Genomic DNA, 20,415 nt, shown 5'->3' with positions numbered 1-20,415 from the left:
TACCCCACCACATCATTGTAACCAAGGGGTGACCGCATATTTTCAGTTAATTTTTGGCAGTAACGATAATTTTGTTGACCGGCTTCTCATAAGCATAATTAATCAGATTGACCGTGAATCAGTCAGTGAAACACACATCATATAATGGCCACAGTAATTGGGTCGTCATCACCACCACCATCACCATCCGCAATCATTTTGCAGTTTGAAAATTTGTTGCCAACAATAATTGAAAGCGATTCGTGATGACCATGCTTACAACTGGTGCCCCGTCCTATCAGTAGGGGTGAGAAGTGGTTGCGAGTGGCGGGTATCAATGAGTGTGTGTTGTGTTGATGAAGGCAGGTTGAGGGAAAGTCCACGAGGCACCGACACCAGTCGGAGTGGTTCGGAGAGGGTTAGTTTGGGAGTGTGCCAGCAGATGCCACCACCTACCGCGGGCTGTTGAGAGCTTGGTGGTGCGGCGGGGGCTGTTAGACATGCGCCGCGACGCCCGGCGCCGGCTTGCGCGTGTGCTTTGGTCTTTGGCCGCCTGCTTCTTAGTCTTGGCGCGGGGCGCCTCCTTGCACGCCTAACGCCATGTCTTGCCTTGTCAAGCGTCGTCGTCGTGAACGCATTCTTCTTCTTCGCGACGTTCTCCAACCTCCCCAATCCTCTCGGCCTCAGCACTCCACTGCTTAACTCAGCCTCGCCACCACGGTAAGTAGAGTGCTTATCTCTCATCACCTATTCTAACCTAGCTTTTCAACCACGATGTTCTGTCAGCGTACTATGTTTACATCTCCACGACTTGGACCACCTTCCGCGATCCTCAAGTGATAGTGTCACTCAGTGGTGGTGTTGAAAAATTTCACAAAATCAGCTTCAACTTCAAAGCCAGGTGGGGGACTCAACCTATTTATCCCACCATTCCCAAAACTTTCAACTCAACTCAACTGTGATAAGTTTTCCGTAACCCGACATGGTACATCACCTTGCACCGGCTCAATTATCACGTTATCAATTCATTATAAACATGCGAAACCTGGCTCATTACGTTGACGCCAGCAATTTTCACTGAAATAGAATTGCGTTTTCTCTGGATTTCCACTTTGTGTGAGATGGTACGAATTGCAACAAAACAGTTCATCGTGTAGAGTCTTCACTGTAAATTGAAATTTTTTGAATTGTATTTTTTCAAATCGGTCAAGATCCTATATTTTTTCAATTTTCACGAGACATATTCAGTGACAATGTTCTTCATCATAGAGTACAATGAGTATTCAACTTTCTCCGCACTTCGAAAATCTCACAGAAATCGGAAAATTGAGGTTAGGTTGTAAACAGGATTTAGGAATTTATGTTGCAAAAATTTTTGTATTACATAAACTGATAGCAATGAATTGAAAGTGTATCAAGGTATCAATATAAAGGCAACTGTATATTTGAAATTGCATATTTGTTAGAACATGGAAAATACCCCACTGTCAGGCTTTCAAACAAGTTAGAATACTCGCGGTTCTCCCCCATTTTGATGTTCAGTTTGATAACAGGCATCAAGAATATCCAGAGTGTGTAATAGAGTCCAGTGATAACGACAGACAAAAGCTTGGATGATGAATATCAATATTCATAAGAAAAGTGCGTCATCAACTTCAATGGACATTAGTGGAGGATTAGTGCCTTTTTGCAAATACGTGGTTTTCACGTAATGGTTGTTTTCAAGTTATTCCACCAGCTTTAAGGATATGACCCTATTAATACTTACCCTTTCAATTCATAGAAAGTAGATGCAGTTACAGATAAACTAAGAAAGGTCTGAAATCCCGCGTTTTCCAAAAAAAGCACATCACTCTCCAAGTAGTTACATTAGAAAAAGTATTTTCATTCATTTACATGAAACGTATGTTGAGATTTTTGTGACTAGAATGCAAAGGCAAGAATAGAAGATATGGGGAAGACAGAGCTTTCATAAACAATCGGATTTGCTCATTTCGATATTAGTTCTCCGATGAACATATTTATTTCTTCTGAAAGGGAAATTTCACCCACTCACTCGTACATTAGAAAACATATCCTCTTTTAATGTTCCTGTCTCATTCTTGTAATATTCTTCAAGTCCCAAGTTCAGAACTCTAGATTGTCATATCCAATGTTCACTTTATGCAACATGCTCTCAATTATAATATAAGAGTGATAACAAAAAACCTCTATCAAGTACTAGTATGAGACTTACCATAATTGCAAACACTCATCAATAGACCTGAAAACGATACGATATTTTTCACCCTAATTACGTTTTCTCCATCGCAATACGTAGATAGAATTATATTCTAGGTGCACTAGGTTCCTAGGCAGAATATTTATACTTGTCAGAGTCTGTAAAGCTCAAATCAGGTAAGGTATTAAAATATGAACTATTTAAAGAAAAAAGTGTGAATCTCGAATATTTGCTTTCGTAACAAAATGAAAGTACTCATTGAATCTCACACACTAGCCAGTTGAGACAAAATCGAATCGATGCATAGCTAATGTGCTTATTATGATAATAGTACGCATGGAACGTGAATTGTATTGTAGCGGTCGGTTAGTCAGCTCATTACCGTGTGAGAGTCACACACACTCAGATGAGTGATTGAGTGTTCACTCACACCAGCACACAAATCTGTCGACCAAATTTCATATTTATAGCTGTGCTCAGTTTGATTTGATGGTGATGTCACAATCAAAACACAGTCAAAAAAATAACTCGATTAACCTTGGAAAAATGCGATGTGGTGGGTGAAATCGATAAAGGGGTGATGTTTGTAGAGGTTTTGCTGTGGATAAAAATATCTGGGAGATAGGAAGTTGATGCACGACTTCCAAATGACGTCTCTGACGAGAAAGGAGGTTGTAGAAAGACGCCTGGTGTTGATGGGGTGAAAGGAGGGGAGGGATCTCTTATCAAATCTTTGGCGGTTTCCTCACCCCCACCAAGCAAGGCAGCACCGCGACGCCGTGAGGGGTGAGTGGGTAAAAATAATGAAGAAGGAGTGGGGTGGCTTGAGTTGTTGGGCGTCTAGAGCGCAGGTCTCGAGTTTTTTAGCGGCGCCGTTGGAGCGTCGACACGACTGAGCGTCTCGTCTCAGCGGACAGAGCAGTCTCTGGTCTCTGCAGTTACCTTCAGCCCGGCCAACATGCCTTACTGACTCATGTTCCTTTTCTCTTCTCGCGATGCTCGCTGGCTCGGTAGCGACCAGCATGTAGTCAGCTCGGCTTTCCTACCTTGCCTCGCATGGTCTAACACTTGGGCCTAACACTACTTCACACTACTTACAGGACTTAGCCGCTTCCTCGGACTCACCCCACAAGTGATGTGATACACCATAACTTATCATCGAAATCAAAACAAAAACAGTGGCTGTTAGTGTGAACCATAAAAATTTATTATAGGTAGTGATAGTGTGTTGTGAACTCTGCGTTTTTCCTGCTCTGCTCTGATAGTTGCCTACACGGGACTTGTACGGCGCAACTGTCTAAACACAGGACATACTCCGCCGACCAAACATGGTTCCAAGTGCAAGTGACTCTTATACTTAAGCAACAAATAAGGTATTTATAATCAACTATAAGCATTATTTATGCATTTTCATCACTTCATAAATATGTTTTTCACATTTGACAACTCTCAAACTCCAGCAATCCTTCAAGGGACTTTATCCCATTGCCCATTGAAAGTTTCCTCGTCTCAAAAACTATCATGTTGCTAACGGGCACCTTTTCTCACGATCATTGAGCTTCATATAGAATATATTTTTAATAAATCGGTGTGTTCTCGATGGGACTTTGAAGTTTTAAGGTCAAAAAATGTCTAGTTTTTGCGGTTAGAATTTTATCGGTAAAGTACTAATCCTGTTTCTATGGTATTCTTTGATTAAATCACCTTTTGCTAGATAGAATCGACTCATATCACCTTATCATATCATTTACCATTTAAAAATCTACCTACAATTCATCAAATGTCCAGTTCTCCTTCAATTCACGCGACTCATGGTGGAAGGACTTTGACATTTTTAACATGCCACAGTAAAATATTAATTCAGTGTTTAAATCAAATTACATCAATGAAAACTTGAATCGTATTCCCATTTTTTTGAAGGTTCTGCTTAGTTTTGGAACATAACCTTGAATTTTCGGAAGCCGCTACTTTAATATTTCCACCATAAAACTTGATAGAGCACTCAGTTTCCGATGAATAAATCTGATTATTTCTAATACTAATTTCAACTGCTCTATGCATTTTATTTCGAGACAATAATGAAGTTAGTCGAAGAATAACAATGTTTTTTAAAATTGGATGGACTTTGTGTTGAAGATAATACGAGTAAGTATATAATATAAGTTTCCATTCATCATATTATTTTCCATTTCCCAATTTATTACAGTCACTACTTTGTGACATTCCTCTTGATTTCAACTTAGTCTCATGAACGTTATACGACTATCAGTTCTTGTTCGGATGGATCGTTGGAGTAATTTCCTGTTATTCATGAAAGTTTACCCGGATACGCGAAATTATTAAAAGTTACAATATGAGTTCAAAATTAAACTTTTTTATACAGTTCAATAACATGCAATTGTTCGTTGAAAGGCAAAGGGTTAAAAAATGTAATCGTTCAAATTTAGTTGTTGCCTTCAGTGTTGTCTTCACTAGTATAATATCACGTGATCGGCACTTACTCATATCATCAACTAATAATTGTCATGAACGCCATATCATCCATTATAAAACAAACGATTCCTAGAAATTCTTGTTACTGTGTTTATTTGAATTGTGGATTTATATATTAGGTGAGCTATCACTACTTCTCTCGATATTTATATTTTTATCTTTATCCTCGTTCCTGTTAAGATTTCTTGAACAGCAGTCCAATAAGTGTGATATAGCGATGAGGAACGAATATTCATGCAGTGGTTAACTTTTAAGAAAACTTTGGCGGAAATTCAAAAAGATTTATTTCTGACCAGTGCTTGATATACAATATTTTTGTATTTTCAGTTGGAACAATTCAATCGATTGTGAAACTTTTATTTTTGTACGTTAATAGTTGAAGATGTTATCTTTTTGAAGTTTATACATTAGTTGAGCTGAATCTTTGCATATTTTATTTGATTCTGTTCAAATTTGGAGAATCTCTGAAAAACATCTTACTTTGTAGCAATGGGACAGATATGTATCATCGCGCATAGCTTGTTCTAACTATTCTACAAAGGGCATCAAGTTATTTATTTTACAATCTAGAGAACATTGAACGAATGTTCAAATTTCCATTTAATTACTGTGAAATATTGCAGGGCGATTTTTGCGAATATCAAGTTTGTGTTTTTAAATTCGTGCTTCAACTTGTTCTACTCTATTGTATTATTTGGAAAACTCATGAGTTATAAGATTAAATTACATTTATTCTTCTCTCTAGATAACTGTGAATCTTCTCCAAGGTAGTTGTGAACTTATGAAATTTGCAAATTGAAAAAGAATTGTTCGCAAGAGATTGAAGACAATTTCATCATAAATATTACAATTTGTAAAACGAATTCAACATTCGATAACTCAAAACAATACATTTTAAAATGATTCAAAATCCTAGTGTTAGATATTTTATTGATGTACAATGAAGAAACAGTTCTAGATAACTTGAAAAAAAATTAACATTATAAACTTCGTACGAGTTAGATAACATCTATGAACTATTTTCATTATTTCGTACATAATTATCATAGTAGTGTTCTTATCATTGATACACAGCTCCACTCGTATCCTTCTTCTACCCTCTTGAAACGATTCGAAGATAGTTCGGGCAAAGCCCCACAGACTGCAGCACCCCAAAACCAGTTTCATCCTTACTTTATTATACTGTGAAGATTAATAGGAGTTAACACAAACTGTTCAACACACATTAATAAGGGTGACTCGATGTTTATTGAGGATAAGTTGACAATGAAAGGCGGAATGATTGGATAGTAGACCGATCAATAAAACAGTAAAGCGTTAAAGAACAAACTTCAATAATATTGTTAAGAGGTTTTATTCATTTCATAAGAATATGTAATGTTATTTACTTGGATAGACATGAAAAAAATTGTTTAAACTGAAAAAAGTTGAAGAGGTGATAAGGGTGTTAAGGTGTTCATAATAAATTATGTTGAAAACGTACTTTGTGAAGAGAAGATTAAAGGAAATGACAGATTAAGGTTAAAGATGTGTTATGAGAAAACACATATCCGTTTATTCGTTTTATGGGCATCTGTAATGTTATTTATTCGATGATCATTGAATAGAACATGGAAAATATGTTCAAACTGAACAAAGTTGGAGAGGTTTTAGGGGAGGGAATCATAAATTATCTTAGAAAGTACTGAAAGTATTCAGGCAAAACGTACTTTGTGGAGAGAAGATTAAAGGAAATGACAGAATAAGATTGAATATGTGTTATGAGAAAGAACTATGGATATTACATAGGATAACTATGGGATAAGAAGGAATAACAGCTCACATTCTCTCATGTGGGTGAAATATCTTGAATAGTAGTATGATTTATCGTATCATATCTCATAGATACATTAAACATAGAGAATGGAAGCTCTCAAATAATTTCCATAAAATTAAGATGTGAATTTCTATCAATTTAAAGTAATTTTTTACAGATTTCTCTAGTGGAGGAAATAAAATAAGTGATAATCACTTCTTCCTCGAATCGACAGCTATTATCAATAATCGCTTATCTTTCATAATAAAATCTATATTACATAATAACTGAGAGTTATTAGTGAATTAAGAGTAATATTGAACTCCAGATGGGACTTTGAAGTTTTTTCAGCGGAAAGAGAAAATCGATCATAGAAAAAATCCCTTGTTTAATCTTGGAGTGTTTGAAATTTCTAGAAGAAGAAAAATTGCTTCTTCAAGATATTATTCAAATTATTTATATTCTCTGCAAGTTTCTCTCTTGTATTCCGCACATCGCAATCTTCTACTCTGACGGTCCAATGATCTGACAAGTACTCCTTACGACTCCCCATTATAGTTCTGAGCCACATAATTTTATTATGATAGCATTCATAGTTTCCTGAACAGAGCAATCCTTCCACAATGCTCACTATTGCTGCAGCTTAGCGTAGTTTTGTTGATGAGAAGAGTGGGAAGAAGGAAGAGCAGAGAAAGGCGAAGGCTTAAAGGAGAGGAGTAGGGGGACTGATGGAGAAGAAGAAGCGAGTCGTAAGAGGGGATGAAAGAGGAGTTGTAAGGTGGGAGAAAAGATGAGAGTGGTGGGGGAAGGTGCGCGTGTGTAGCTTGGGAGGTGGCGCAACCTAGCGGTGGCGACTTCAGTCAGTGGCGGAGCTTGGGCGCGTAAGGAACCCAAGGGACCCGGTGACGTGAGGCTCGCGTTTTTCAATAATAGACGGCTCATGCAAAATGCAACAACTGCAGTTTGGCTACGTCAGTGGTCGCAACTGGGAAAAATATAGGCGCTGAATTATATGCCACAGCACGGCCGACATCTCCCATGTCGCTGCCGTTTTTATTCGTAGCCGACAAATAGAATTCATCAATTAGTTATTCTTCGTCCGGCTTCTGTGACTGACTGTATCCCTCGCAATTTCCTGAATTTCGCTCCCCTCCTGTCAGTCTCCCGTCGCTCCAAGGTAAATTTTCTCCCTCTGTCACTCTCCGCAATTTTATTCATCCACACACACATATTTCCTCCTCTCGCATTCTGTCATACACTCTGTTTCTCCCCCTCCTCTTCCTTCACCTCCTCATCCTCCTTCTGATCTCACATGCACTGTTCTCTCTTAATCTACATCGAAAACCCTTTTTGGCACCGGTTGAAAACAACTGGAAATGGAAAATTCCAACACTTTGAACAGAGAAAAGCATTTACGCCCCTCTACTCGTATCAATATTTTGCTTCATTTGATGCCGTACGAGTACCATACATTTTATATATTTACTTACTCATGAATTCACTCAACACATCAGTATAAACAGTCAATCTGTTATAATGTAGATGGATTTATGAATAAAGGAATTCTCCTATTTAGATTTGTAGAGCTTCATATTGGGAAATTGAAATAAATAGTTCAGTATATTTTATCAAGTACGGATCGCCCCAAAATAACATGTGGGTTGTAAAGGATAGCCAATTTGGAATGGCTGTGGAGATGTGGATGCCCTATTAGATGCATTATGATGAGTCTGGTGAGTAGGCTACAAGCAACGAAACAACTAGAATGACCATTCTGCTAACTCAATGTTGTTGAGAACATGGAGGCAGTAAGGAACGTACAAGTTTCATTGAACTCAAGGAACTCGAATCACTACCCTTTTCAGAGCAATGATGATATTACGAGTGAGCAAGGCTGGAATGCAATTGCTGGATGTGGCAACGCATATGTTCCTATCATAAAAGTATTCCTTCTTGAGACTTCCTTGCCAAATTCAAGTAATTATGCAAAGTTTATTGTTGTTACAAATAGCAAGATTGCTACGGAGCTTGTGATTTTATGCTAATTAGATTTGAAAACTAAGAGTTGAGCCAAAAGTCTAATCTCCCCTTCTTGGCTTTGTCTTCAAGCACTTCTTGCGTTAGGCGTATAATCAGCAGTCACAAACGTTTTAACGATGATTTCTATGATTATTTGATGTGCATGATCTCAATTGCTGAATATGAGTCAAAGGAACTTCATCAAACTTTGTCCACATTGTGTTTACTTCAAAGCTGTTCACCATGTCCATCATGACAGACATTCTCACGTATATTTGATGAACTGAAACTTTCTGCTCTGGTTAAATTCTTCTTAGAGAGAGATGAAGATCTCCTTAGTATTCAAAGCACTGGTTAAATTCTTCTTAGAGAGAGATGAAAATCTCCTTAGTATTCAAAGCAGAATTATGACTGGGAAACTCAACTGAGCTTCAAATTCTACTTGATACATTGCAATCGTCAGTGCTTGAAGCTTTGGACCCGACAATCACACGTTCAATCTTAACATATTGATGTCTCAATGACACTATGTCAAGTCATACGAGTCATTTTGTAGTCGAGCTTGAAGTAGTTTTGAAGTTGTCTTTCGATAAATCTTAGATCTCACAAAGATTCAATGATTCTCTGATAGCGAACTTTTGATACTCCATCACTTGGATTACAATCTGAATCAAAGATAATATTATTATAGCTTTCTTTACAAGCTCCCGGGTATGCTCTCCTCACCCTAAAGTATTACAGGTATGTCATTAAATTCATTGTACAATTGATTCCATTGTACAAACCTCACTTTCAACAAGAGAATGACCAAGAAACCTTTCCAAACAGGACGAACAATAATGTTTATCGAAATTGTAATGATATGAACGGTGATACATTCTCTATCAACATTTATATCGATTATTATTGTTAATTGAGAGTAGCGTATACGCTAATGAACAATTACACCGGTATAAAGCATCCATTCACTGGACTTGCATGGGGTGAACACATAAACCGTATACTTAAATTAACATCGCTTGTACCCCTTCTAACCATCTTCCCTCACCATCCTAGTTGACAATCACTCACATGAGTGAGTCCAGTCCAACGTACACTTTCACTAACACAATATACACACACATCCTACCAACTCTCACAAACAAAACCCTGTGCTGTATTACCCTGCAGCTAAAAGGGACAGCAATGGACTTGGTAATAATTATTGGCATTTCATGGGAATACTATTATGTCATAAGCGCGCAGCGGGTAGAAAATGGACTTGTGCCATTGCCATTCCTGGACAGGATGCGTATCTAACGTTCAATGGGATAGTTTGTCATCTGAATTTGAGCGGTGAAGCAAATTTTAAATTGATGTGAAACCTCAATTCGATTGATTATCATTGCTTTATTAAATTCATCACACTGTTCAATAAAAAAGTTGGAAGTTCATTAATTATAATTTTTCCATTTATCCTTAGAATGTAGGGAATGTTTGGACAACACTTTGTGGAATAAGGCTTGATTGGAAATTATTTTATGGAAGAATCTTGTTATCCTACGATGGATAGCTGTAGCCTATGTTTATTTTCCAAGCAGAAAAATATAGAAATCACATTTTAATATTTTATACGATATTCACACAACATTCTTATAATGATAACTGTTTCTTCTTTTTCAGCTATAAACGAAACTGACTGGCGGATGTCTTCTTCTTCTAGGCTATAGACACATCGATATTCACAACAACAAAACAATACGCTGAGCTACATGAATGAACGTGAGTCTCGTCCTTTAGTAAGGTTTTTGACATCATCTTTTCTTGTTTATTTTACTCAGTTATAATGAGTAGATTAGGTGAAAGCTCAAGTTTAACCTGAGATGAGTAACTGCTGCAACAAGTTTGTCCAAGTGGAAAGATCAACGTTACACTAATTTCACTGTTTGTGACATTTTCGAGCTGCGACAAATTTGAAAAGAAATAACTGGTGTCGAGCTTCTTCGCTTGCAAAAAATCACTACTCAGTCTTGAATAGACTCTCTCCACAATGGATATGGCTCATTCTATGCATATTTTTCCTACTCGTGAGTTTTTATTAAAGATAAGTGATTATGAATATTATGAAAAGTGTCATGACTATGACAATGAGTAGCCTATTTCAGAACTTCCTATACTATATTTATATAAGCTTCAAGCTCTTTATTAATAATGGAAACCTAGTATAAAGGAAGAGATGGATTGTACATTCAGGAACTTTTGTTTTTTCATCGACAGTTTCTCGAGTATATTCGAACTCTATTATGTAGTTCCAATTATCATGAAGTAATTATTATTTCAAGGATATCTTGGACACAAAAAGTCACAAACGCAGAAGTACTGCAGCGCATGAGAAAGGGAGCAGAGTTGATAAACACCATAAGATTCCGGAAACTCCAATACCTCGGACATATAATGAGGAACACAGAAAGGTACGGGCACGAAAGGTACCGCAAGAGATCCTTCAAGGCAAGATAAACAGCAAGAGAAACCCGGGTCGAAGAAGAATATCTTGGTTGGCAAATCTGAGGAAGTGGTTCGGTAAAACATCAGTAGAACTCTTCCGAATCGCAACCAACAAAGTCAAGATAGCCATGCTGATAGCCAACATTCGGAACGGATAGGCACTTAGAGGAGAAGAATTATAATTTACAAATTTATGTGAACTCTTCCAGTTATAAATCTCATCGATGAATATTGATTAATCAGTAATTTTCCATGCATAATGAGGAGTATCTTCAATGATTTATGATTTATGTATTCTGAAAACATACATATACTTATACAATTCATCCACATGAAACTTGAATCAACTTTGTGTTATTAAATTCACATATCAAACCACTTGAAGCAATTAACAGTTATTGATATGAAATTGCTTGAAACAGAAACAACTAATTCATAAAACCTATCAAAGATTTACTAAAGTTTACATCAAATAAAAACTTAACATCAATAATAATTCATCTGTTTATAACAATAATCATTTCGCCTATTTCTGAATTACAAAAGTAATTTGTAATTTTGCTACCCATTTACATAATGATCATGTGGCTATGAAATTTCGCTCTTCTTTCACGATATTTGAAGCAGAAAATGAAATAGGATTTCTAACAGCACTTCCGTTTCATTATAATAGTCATTGTAGTAGTATACTCCAAGTTAATGACATGCAATGAGGAGTTGGTTCTATTTGGTTCTGATAATCACCAGCGAAATAGAGTGAGAGATAAGATGATAAGGTTGTATGTGCTATAGTCCGGATCTTTTCAGCGGAAGAAGATACAGGAAGTTACGATCAGGTGAATGATGATAGACCAGAGCAAATGAGAGGAGAATATAATTAGTTCACCAGATTGCGAAATGATTCTCATCTATTCTGCATCCTGGTCAATTTAATTCCACTCAACAAATAATGCAACCAAGGTCCCGAAGTGATCTCTCTTCAACTGAATTGAGAAATCTGAATGTGATTTTTTACTCAATATTGGTGACAGTAAATTGATATGACAAACAACGACAAAAATGATAAAGTCATTGCAAAGATGTGTTAAAGTTCATGAAATAGGTCATAATTTTTTCATGAAATAGATTTATTTCTGTTAGCTATAAGTCATAGCCAAGTACTACTCGTACTGAGAATCATGTCTTTAGAAACCGAACAACAAGCAAACTTGTTTGAATCTTAAACTAAACATCGGTGCACCGAGCTTCGCTCGTTATTTATTTACTGACTTTTGATAAACCAAACACAATTCTTTAAAATTATTGGGGAAGTACTAACAGCACAGCCCAAAACTGTTTCTTTCCCGAATTTTGATTTATACACTATAAATAGTCCAGAAAGTAGGTTATGTTCCATACACTTGAATTCAGGTTCAATTTTCTGTTCACACATTTGAAAACAAAAAATATAATTCAGATTATATACAAACCAAATTAAATGACAAAATAACACTCACTAATCACTTAAAATTGTCAAATAATGATTTGAATGATAATAAAAATTATGATATACTCTAGTTTAGAATGATTATCATGTCATGTCAACAAATCAGACTATGTTGATCAAATTGATTAAATGTCTAGCTAGATAAAATTTCTCGCTGATTGATTATGATTAAACCACTGGGAATAATTCTATCTCTCTCTCACACAGGCACACGCAACTTCTGTTATCGAGAGACGACGAAATTATCATCTGTTTTCCAAGGATGAATTATCCTTTCAATGTCGTTCAGCGAGTTTTCCAAAGAATGAGACCTAGTGCAATCGAATCTTTATATCATAAATATTATGATCTTTGTTATCATATGTTTTCAAGATCCGTTAAACATAAATAACCAGATATAAAAATAACTAGATATATAAATACAGAAATTGCTCGCTTAATATAAGAGGATTCCACAATAATAACTAACATTCTTTACAAATTTGACAAACAATTCATACACTAATAAGAATTTTTATCAATAAGTATGAGTTTTAATTTATTCGATCAACTTCTAGTCAAGAAGTATCATCTTTTACTCCGTCCAACCTTCGATGTTCTTGATCAAAGTCATCATGAATCTCTTCTAAACAAGATCCTCTTACACGTATTCTCATCATTTTATCACAACTTTTTTCAAAATTTTTAACATTACTGTGATTATTGATACTTATTATTCATTCAATTCACACTCATAATCAATATCATACATATCCATCTACATGCATATCGACAGCATTGACAGTCCCTGAGTTTTCTGTAAATGAATTAGAGGAAGTGTATTTTTGAGACGCGAACACTTAACTAGGATGCAGGAGTTAAGCATGGCCTGTTTGGCAGTGGCTTGTGTCGGCCAATGGGTCGTAAAGCACACGAGAGTCAGTCATCAGCTGGCGGGATTCGGTCCAAAAACTTCTCACAAGAACCGACTGCAACTGCTAATCGCTCATCACCATTGATGGCAGACGTCTGCCAAACGACAGCATCTTCCACTATATTAAAAAGCATCTTGCAGCAACGCTTGAAATAGATGCACCGTAAAACTTGACCCATATTTTAATAACCTATCTTTTCTTCAACTATCGGGATTTTATTGGTTCTGGAACAAGTTACAAGCTAGAAAAATTTCCAAAGCATTCTCAATGATGATCTAATGTGAATTATTCCAACGTCTATCTTTTTAAAGCTTGACTGTGGTTGACTCATAATTTCCTTGGAATAATCATACTCGGAATTTTCTCGAACACAAGCTCAGTCACGAAGGTGTACTGATCGATCTAGGGTCATTACACAATGTTAAACTAGTTGGAAGAAACTGCTCACACATTTTTTGCTTGCTCAATATTTAATATTGAATGTCAGAAAGTGAGCCAGGCTTGTTTCTTCATCCTATTCCAAGCTAATTTCACAACACAATCCTTGCTAATATGAGGTGGAACATTTGAATAATTCATAGCGTACCAGATTAAACCTTCAACTCTTTAAAGTTTTGAAAAGTTCTTGGCCCTTTTCTTTTGTCGACCACAGAGTTCTCGACTTCTCGAACGGTTTTCAAATTGATTCTAACTTAAAATACACCAATTATCCAATTAAAGAATTTATAACTAGTCTTTCGAGCAGGTGAAGCTAAAAGACCTATTTTTTGCGTAATGTTCACTAAAATAAAAAGAAGACAGCATGTCCTCAAGTTTCAAGTGAAATTTAAGCTCTTCATCGAAACGGTTTGCATCGGATTCATCGCAAAACACAAGTTACGTGCTGAGTTTTCAAACTGTAATTATTTTTAGTGCACGTCTAGCTTGTTAAACTTTTAATAGTTTTTAAACTAGTGGACGGTGGGAACTTTGAATATTCATCAGTTACTACGTTGAATAAGTACAGACTCGTTCAATAATTATTTTTCCAGTGTCTTGATTTTGGTTTTTCGGAGGAGAAGCTCTTCAATCTTCTCTAATCAATAAAATATATTTTCACCTACTCCTCAAAACTCAGCTCTAGTAATAAACCTGGACCATTTTATATAGCACTTGAATTATCATGTTGAACTCATGTTGATAGGCAAAGATCATTTCTGTCCAGCTTTGTTTTTTGTAACTTCAAGATAACTGACAAGCATTTCCTTCATCCATCAGACGAAAAACAGGAAACTTTTGCTGGGAGCAGGATAAGAATGCTTGGAATAAAAATAGTAGCTGAATAATCTTATCTCGGATGAGAAGTTTGAGTTCGTCAGTGCCACTATCTTGAAGTGTCTCGATCTGAGGCCAGATTTGTGACTAGTCCAATTCGCCAACTAGATAGTTGTTTCCTCTCCTCTTTATCATCAGTCGGAGATTCCTTTCCTTGTCTGAGAATTGAGTGGGAAGCGGGAAAATGATATCACAGCTCATTTGAAAGACAAATGATACAGAAAACATTCGTTTCAAATTATTTTAATTTTTCAAGCTGCGTCAATCTTCAAAAGTCATGATCGTTTCCGGATACTACTTTCCTCACTTGTCTAGTAACATGCGAACATTTGCCTTAGGCCTATATGTTATTGTTTAGTAAATCGATTATTTATGTTTTTCTACTATATTAGCAATTTCGAGTGAACTATGTATGAACTGATTGTAGCCTATCGATGATATTTATTCGAAATTGGTCAATGATTCAAAATGTACCGTGTTTCAAAATGTGCTACTAGATAAATGTATCTGAAGATCATCTCATTCAATGAATTCAATTCCGAAATCGAATAATATGAAAAGCTTTGAACAATTTTTTGAAACTGCTTCATTCAGGATAATCAATATTCAAATTCAAATTCATTTAACAACATCAACAACAACTAAATCAGAATGACTTATTAGAAGAATCTGATAAACAGTATGGGGTATTGGTTGCGAATACTTGTCTATTGATGAAATTTTTGATTTTATGTTGAAGTAATCTTGGAATTAAACAAGATGATACTTCAATATTAGAAATTGTTTGTATTTTTCAACCCTTATGATGATGTCTCCTTTGGGTAGAGTGTAATAGAAATGCTGACGACATGATGAAAAGGGTTGAGTTAAGAAGTGTTGGAGCCTGTCTAGTTATGTTAGCGCATCTGAATCTCAACCCTATGCATCGTCTTTTCAGCACATTTTTTTGTTGAAATGCAGTCTTAACGGGTCGCCGACAGTGCATCCTCATTAGAGCTGCCTTTTCCAGCCTACTCTGATTAAGAAGGCTCCGATGGTTTTGCGCCTCTAAAACAACACAGATCACAAGTTAACGGGCATCACCTTGACACTGGTATTCTTTTGTGCAGCTCGGTGACGATTCGATCGACTCTAACAATGGTCAACATTTGTTTCGGAATAAACGTGAACCTCACTAATAGAACCTTAAAATTCGTTATTATCTCATTTATCTTCTAGTAGAAGCTATAAACTGGAGAATTAAAACATGCAATGAATTACAAAGACTCCAAGGGATATTCAATCATTCTCCACTCGAATTTATCATTCATCATTGGATGAGCAGACCTTGATACAAGTTGATTTCGTTAGAAATAGGGTATCAATTGAATTCATTTTGGAAATAAGTACAGTATTTAGCTCATGTATTCTGTAAAACTTGTTTATAGTGTAAATTTGAATAAGATCGTACAAGTCAACCACTATACAGAGAAATTGACACTAGAGTTGCTGTTTATTTGAAATTGGAAAAATATTTCATAGTTCAATGGTTAAGATTCTATTTTTATTACTTGTAAGGATGAGCATAATGATCCAACTCAGAATAAGAATTACTACTTTGGATGGCAGTTTTAGGTGTAATTAATGACATTATGTAGTGGCAGACTGTTGTGCTGTTATGTATATGTGTAACTAGCCGCCCCACACACGCACGCTCATCCACCTAATTAGGTACTGAGGAAGCGTTATATAGCGTACTGTATCGGACTACACTAATGTGTTAATGCGGAGGCACACATGCACTTACACCCACACACATGCTCACATGACAGGCCCTTCTCAATGAACATGTATGTACTCAAGCCACACCCGCACGCGCATTCTCCATGCACTATCTCCCTCTGATCATCACTTAGCTGTTTACAGACACCTCCCTCCCTCCCTCCCTCCCTACCACACCACCTCACACCCTTCAAATCTACTATCACTATATTACTATTGACACCACAATTGCTCTATTTCTGTCGATGGCCTCTTATGGAAATTAAAAATTAATTCATCTTGATTTCTTCAATTCAACTATAAGAGCTGCTTTATCAACACCAATCTCTCATTAATATTAAAGCTCAAGTAGAGTGAGGTGTTTATGGGACCATGTGTCTAGATTTTATCTAGGCAACAAGCGTCTTCAAGGATGGGTCGTGCATTCTAAAGTATGCAGTACGCAAGAAAGAGAGAAAAGAGTGAGCGTGATAGAAAGAGATGAAGAAAAATGGAATCGAATAAAAGTTATTTTCAGCTCTTTCAGTGTTCTGCGCTCTTTGTTTTGATATATTCTCTCAAAAAACTCATATGCTTCAAAATCTTCAATCAGCGATCGTGGATAATCATGAGACGATTCTTCAAACATTGTTTCAAGAAGGAGTCCCCCCACCCCTCTCTGATAACCAGTCTACGATGTCAAGTAAACGGCAGATCTTTATTCCATTTTTCAACAAAGAATATGATCTTAAACCCTCAGGGTGACTCATTTATAATTATAAAGCCTAAAGAATCCGAATTGAATAATGCTGTGAGTCTCAAATCATTACAGAGACATCATTATCGATATCTCCATAGAGCTTCAACAGACTATTAATTAATGGATCAAGAAGTTGGGCGTAAGTCTGATAATGAAAGATGAAAGGAATGAACTTTCCGAATTAAGACTCCAATATTTTTTCTCCCCTCGTTTCAAATATTGAACTTAGAAGACTAGAGGAAATAAATTTTGAAGCACCATAATTTCTTTCTGTTGAATTAGAAACTTCCAACAAAATGAAAATAATAAAAATCTGAAGTGGCGCACTCAAACAACTTTCCTTGCCGTTATGAAAATTGATCACCTGACACTGGTGTTCCCGCGCATCTCAAGTCTACTATTCAAATATTTGAGCCAGCTGGTGACAGGGCAATAACGCTGGAGACACACGAGGTCTGCTATCTCTTCATAGTGAATTCTATGATTTAATAGAATCAACAGTTGTTGCCAACAGTTTGCAATTGGATAAACATATTTATTTTCTCGAATTTCGATCTTATTTTCAATATTTTAGGTGGAAATGTTACTGGACATTAATTATAGAGATTCTCATGCTCAATCTTTTCCACTCGAAGTTTTTTGTTTAAATTGTATCTGAAGCCTAATAATTTGGAATCTGAAATCAAAATTTGCATAGATGGGGCGGAGCTTCTGAAATTTTTACAGATATGGGACTTGTGGCAGTTGATAGAGCTTATCAATGATCATTCTAGGTATAAATTTAATCAGAATCATTGAAGCCGTTTTCGAGAAAACCGCAAAAAACCCTGTTTTTGACAACATTTTCTCCATTTAAGCCGCCATCTTGAATTGCATTTGATCGAAATTGTTCGTGTCGGATCCTTATATTGTACGGTCCTTAAGTTCCGAATTTCAAGTCATTCCGTTACACACACACACACACACACACACACACACACACACACACACACACACACCACACACACACACACACACACACACACACCACACACCACACACACACACACACACACCACACACACACACACCACACACACACACACACACACACACACACACACACACACACACACACACACACACACACACACACACACACACACACACACCACACACACACACACACACACACACACACACACACACACACACACACAACACACACACACACACAAACACACGAGTAGCCTGCAGAAATAGCACGCTTTCAATTACTATAATATTTTGATTTCAAATGTAATGGAGATTAATTTGGAAATCCTAATCGTAAATTTTCAGTATTAAAAAGTGCCAAACTAATCCCTAAATTTCACAAGGAAGTTGATAGCGAGAAAATCACAGACGTTGTGAATGGATAAGGAAAAGCAGCGAAGAAAACTTAGCAACTGCTAATGAGGTGAGAGTGGTGGAGTGAGGGGTGTTAAGATGCTGGTGGCGTCAAAAGATGTTAAGGAAGCGTCGAAGGGCGCGAGAGGCCAGCAGGGGGGTCTCTGAAGCATCCTCAGTCCCTGACTCCCTTCAGCCCTTTCATTCATTCCCTATCGTGCAAAAACAGATCATCTAAATCTATAGGTATAGTGCAAGAGGCCACGAACTCACTCTTTCGGCAAGAAAAGCAAGAAAGGCGATGAGTATGAAGGGCTTCGGTTTGAAGGCGAGATGTCAACCCTTCTTCCACTTACAGGGATGTAGGCCTACTGCTTGAGTTTCCTCTCTCCGTATATTACACCCACACTCACACACAAACATACAGCAAAAAAGACCTGCCTACTATTAATTAAGATTTCTACGCACTTCTTAATTTCAATGCGTCTCCTGCCACCGTATTGTGCTTAGTTTTACTTTTCCATTTTCCTCTTTTCCTTACATCCTTCTCGCACTCCCCTCACATGCACATCTACTATCCTCTTCCACCTTTCACCCTTCTTACGTTGTCATCGTCGTCGTCGTTTCGAGAGTCTTATGATAAAAGGAAAACTGAAAAGAAGTTCTCTGGTGTCCCATCATCATGGGCCACCCTTCACATGGCAGCACAGCACACAGACAAAATGAGGAAGATGTGCCTCTCTTGATAATTATTGCTGGCTCAGGGCCTCTTCGATCATCACCATCATCTCTGCTCCACAAAAGATTGTAAATGTCGCCGGCGACAGAAACTCCTGATTTTTTTCTGATTATTATTATATCCAAGTCGCAAATTAGAGTATCATCTATCATTTTTCACCATTTTTCATGGTTGGTGTAATACGTTTTTCATAGTTCAATTAAATAACTATAATTCCAGTTTTGACTCATCATGTCCAACAAGTGTTGATTGTATGAGTAACAAAACAAACTCGTAGTCACTTTGTGACAAATAAACTTTTTTTAACAAAAGTAAATTGTAAATATATCTGGTTGAGGCTAGAATGCTACAATATAGTTTATTGTTGAATTTCAGTCATTAGTTTTGAAGTGGAAATTGGACTTTTTGAAGTGAAAAGTGAAATCTTAACCTCATTCTTTTTTGAATCTTTCATTTTGTAAAAATTTGGGAGAAGACAGTTTTGGGCTGTGCCTGTCTTCTCCCAATCATATTATATATTATAATTATGATTTGTGCTTGTCAATGAAATAAATAAATATAATAATAAATATTATTTTTATAGGCTGCAATATACATCCTCAACATGAGTAATAATATCATTAATAGGAAGCGAATATCTTTATTCCTGATTATTCAATTTAAGAATACATCCAGTTCAATTCACAAGATGAAATATAATAAATAAATGTGAAAAAGCATCAATGTTATTATTTTCTCGATTTTTCAATCTCAAAATAAATCCAGATTCAATTCCAGGAATAAATCTCATTAATGATGAATCGAAATCGACTTGTGATGAAGTCGGGCCAGTGGAAGTCCACTCTCCTGGAAAGAAGCAATGGCCGCAACACCTCTCACAAAGTTCGTCTTCTCTTTGAACCGAACTGGTTGGCTGTCGACCAGAAGAGTCAGAGGCGGGCAGCAACGGTTGGCAGCATCAAGAAAGAGTGAGCAAGGGGTCACGTGACCCGTTCGGCTGCGTCCGTCCTTGGTCATTCTGTCTTGCTCCGTCCGCCGCCATTTTTGTAATCACGATTACTCTCCTACTCTTCGTTTTTGTGAGAGAGTATTGTCCGAGCAGG

At 36.7% G+C, this 20,415-nt stretch overlaps 1 protein-coding gene across 11 annotated transcripts in view; it reads left to right on the top strand.

Annotated features, from left to right (window-relative positions):
• LOC111054967 (homeobox protein prospero) overlaps nt 1–20,415 on the top strand; it is a 134,702-nt gene that overhangs the window by 8,806 nt on the left and 105,481 nt on the right. For 8 of the 11 annotated variants that reach the window (XM_039427577.1, XM_039427581.1, XM_039427580.1 and 5 more), the window contains exons 1-2: nt 538–699; nt 10,170–10,268. In XM_039427577.1, the coding sequence (XP_039283511.1) occupies nt 10,263–10,268 (6 nt within the window). In that variant the 5' untranslated portion in view covers nt 538–699; nt 10,170–10,262. Of the gene's footprint in view, nt 1–537; nt 700–3,090; nt 3,574–10,169; nt 10,269–20,415 lie in introns of those variants that run through there. The other 3 variants (XM_039427578.1, XM_039427570.1, XM_039427579.1) reach the window with 2 other exon arrangements.

This window comes from Nilaparvata lugens, chromosome 4 (genome assembly GCF_014356525.2).
Source record: "Nilaparvata lugens isolate BPH chromosome 4, ASM1435652v1, whole genome shotgun sequence".
Classification (NCBI taxonomy): Eukaryota; Metazoa; Arthropoda; class Insecta; order Hemiptera; family Delphacidae; genus Nilaparvata; species Nilaparvata lugens.
The sequence above is the reverse complement of the archived record's forward strand: the minus strand, read 5'-3'. Positions and strand labels throughout refer to the sequence as shown.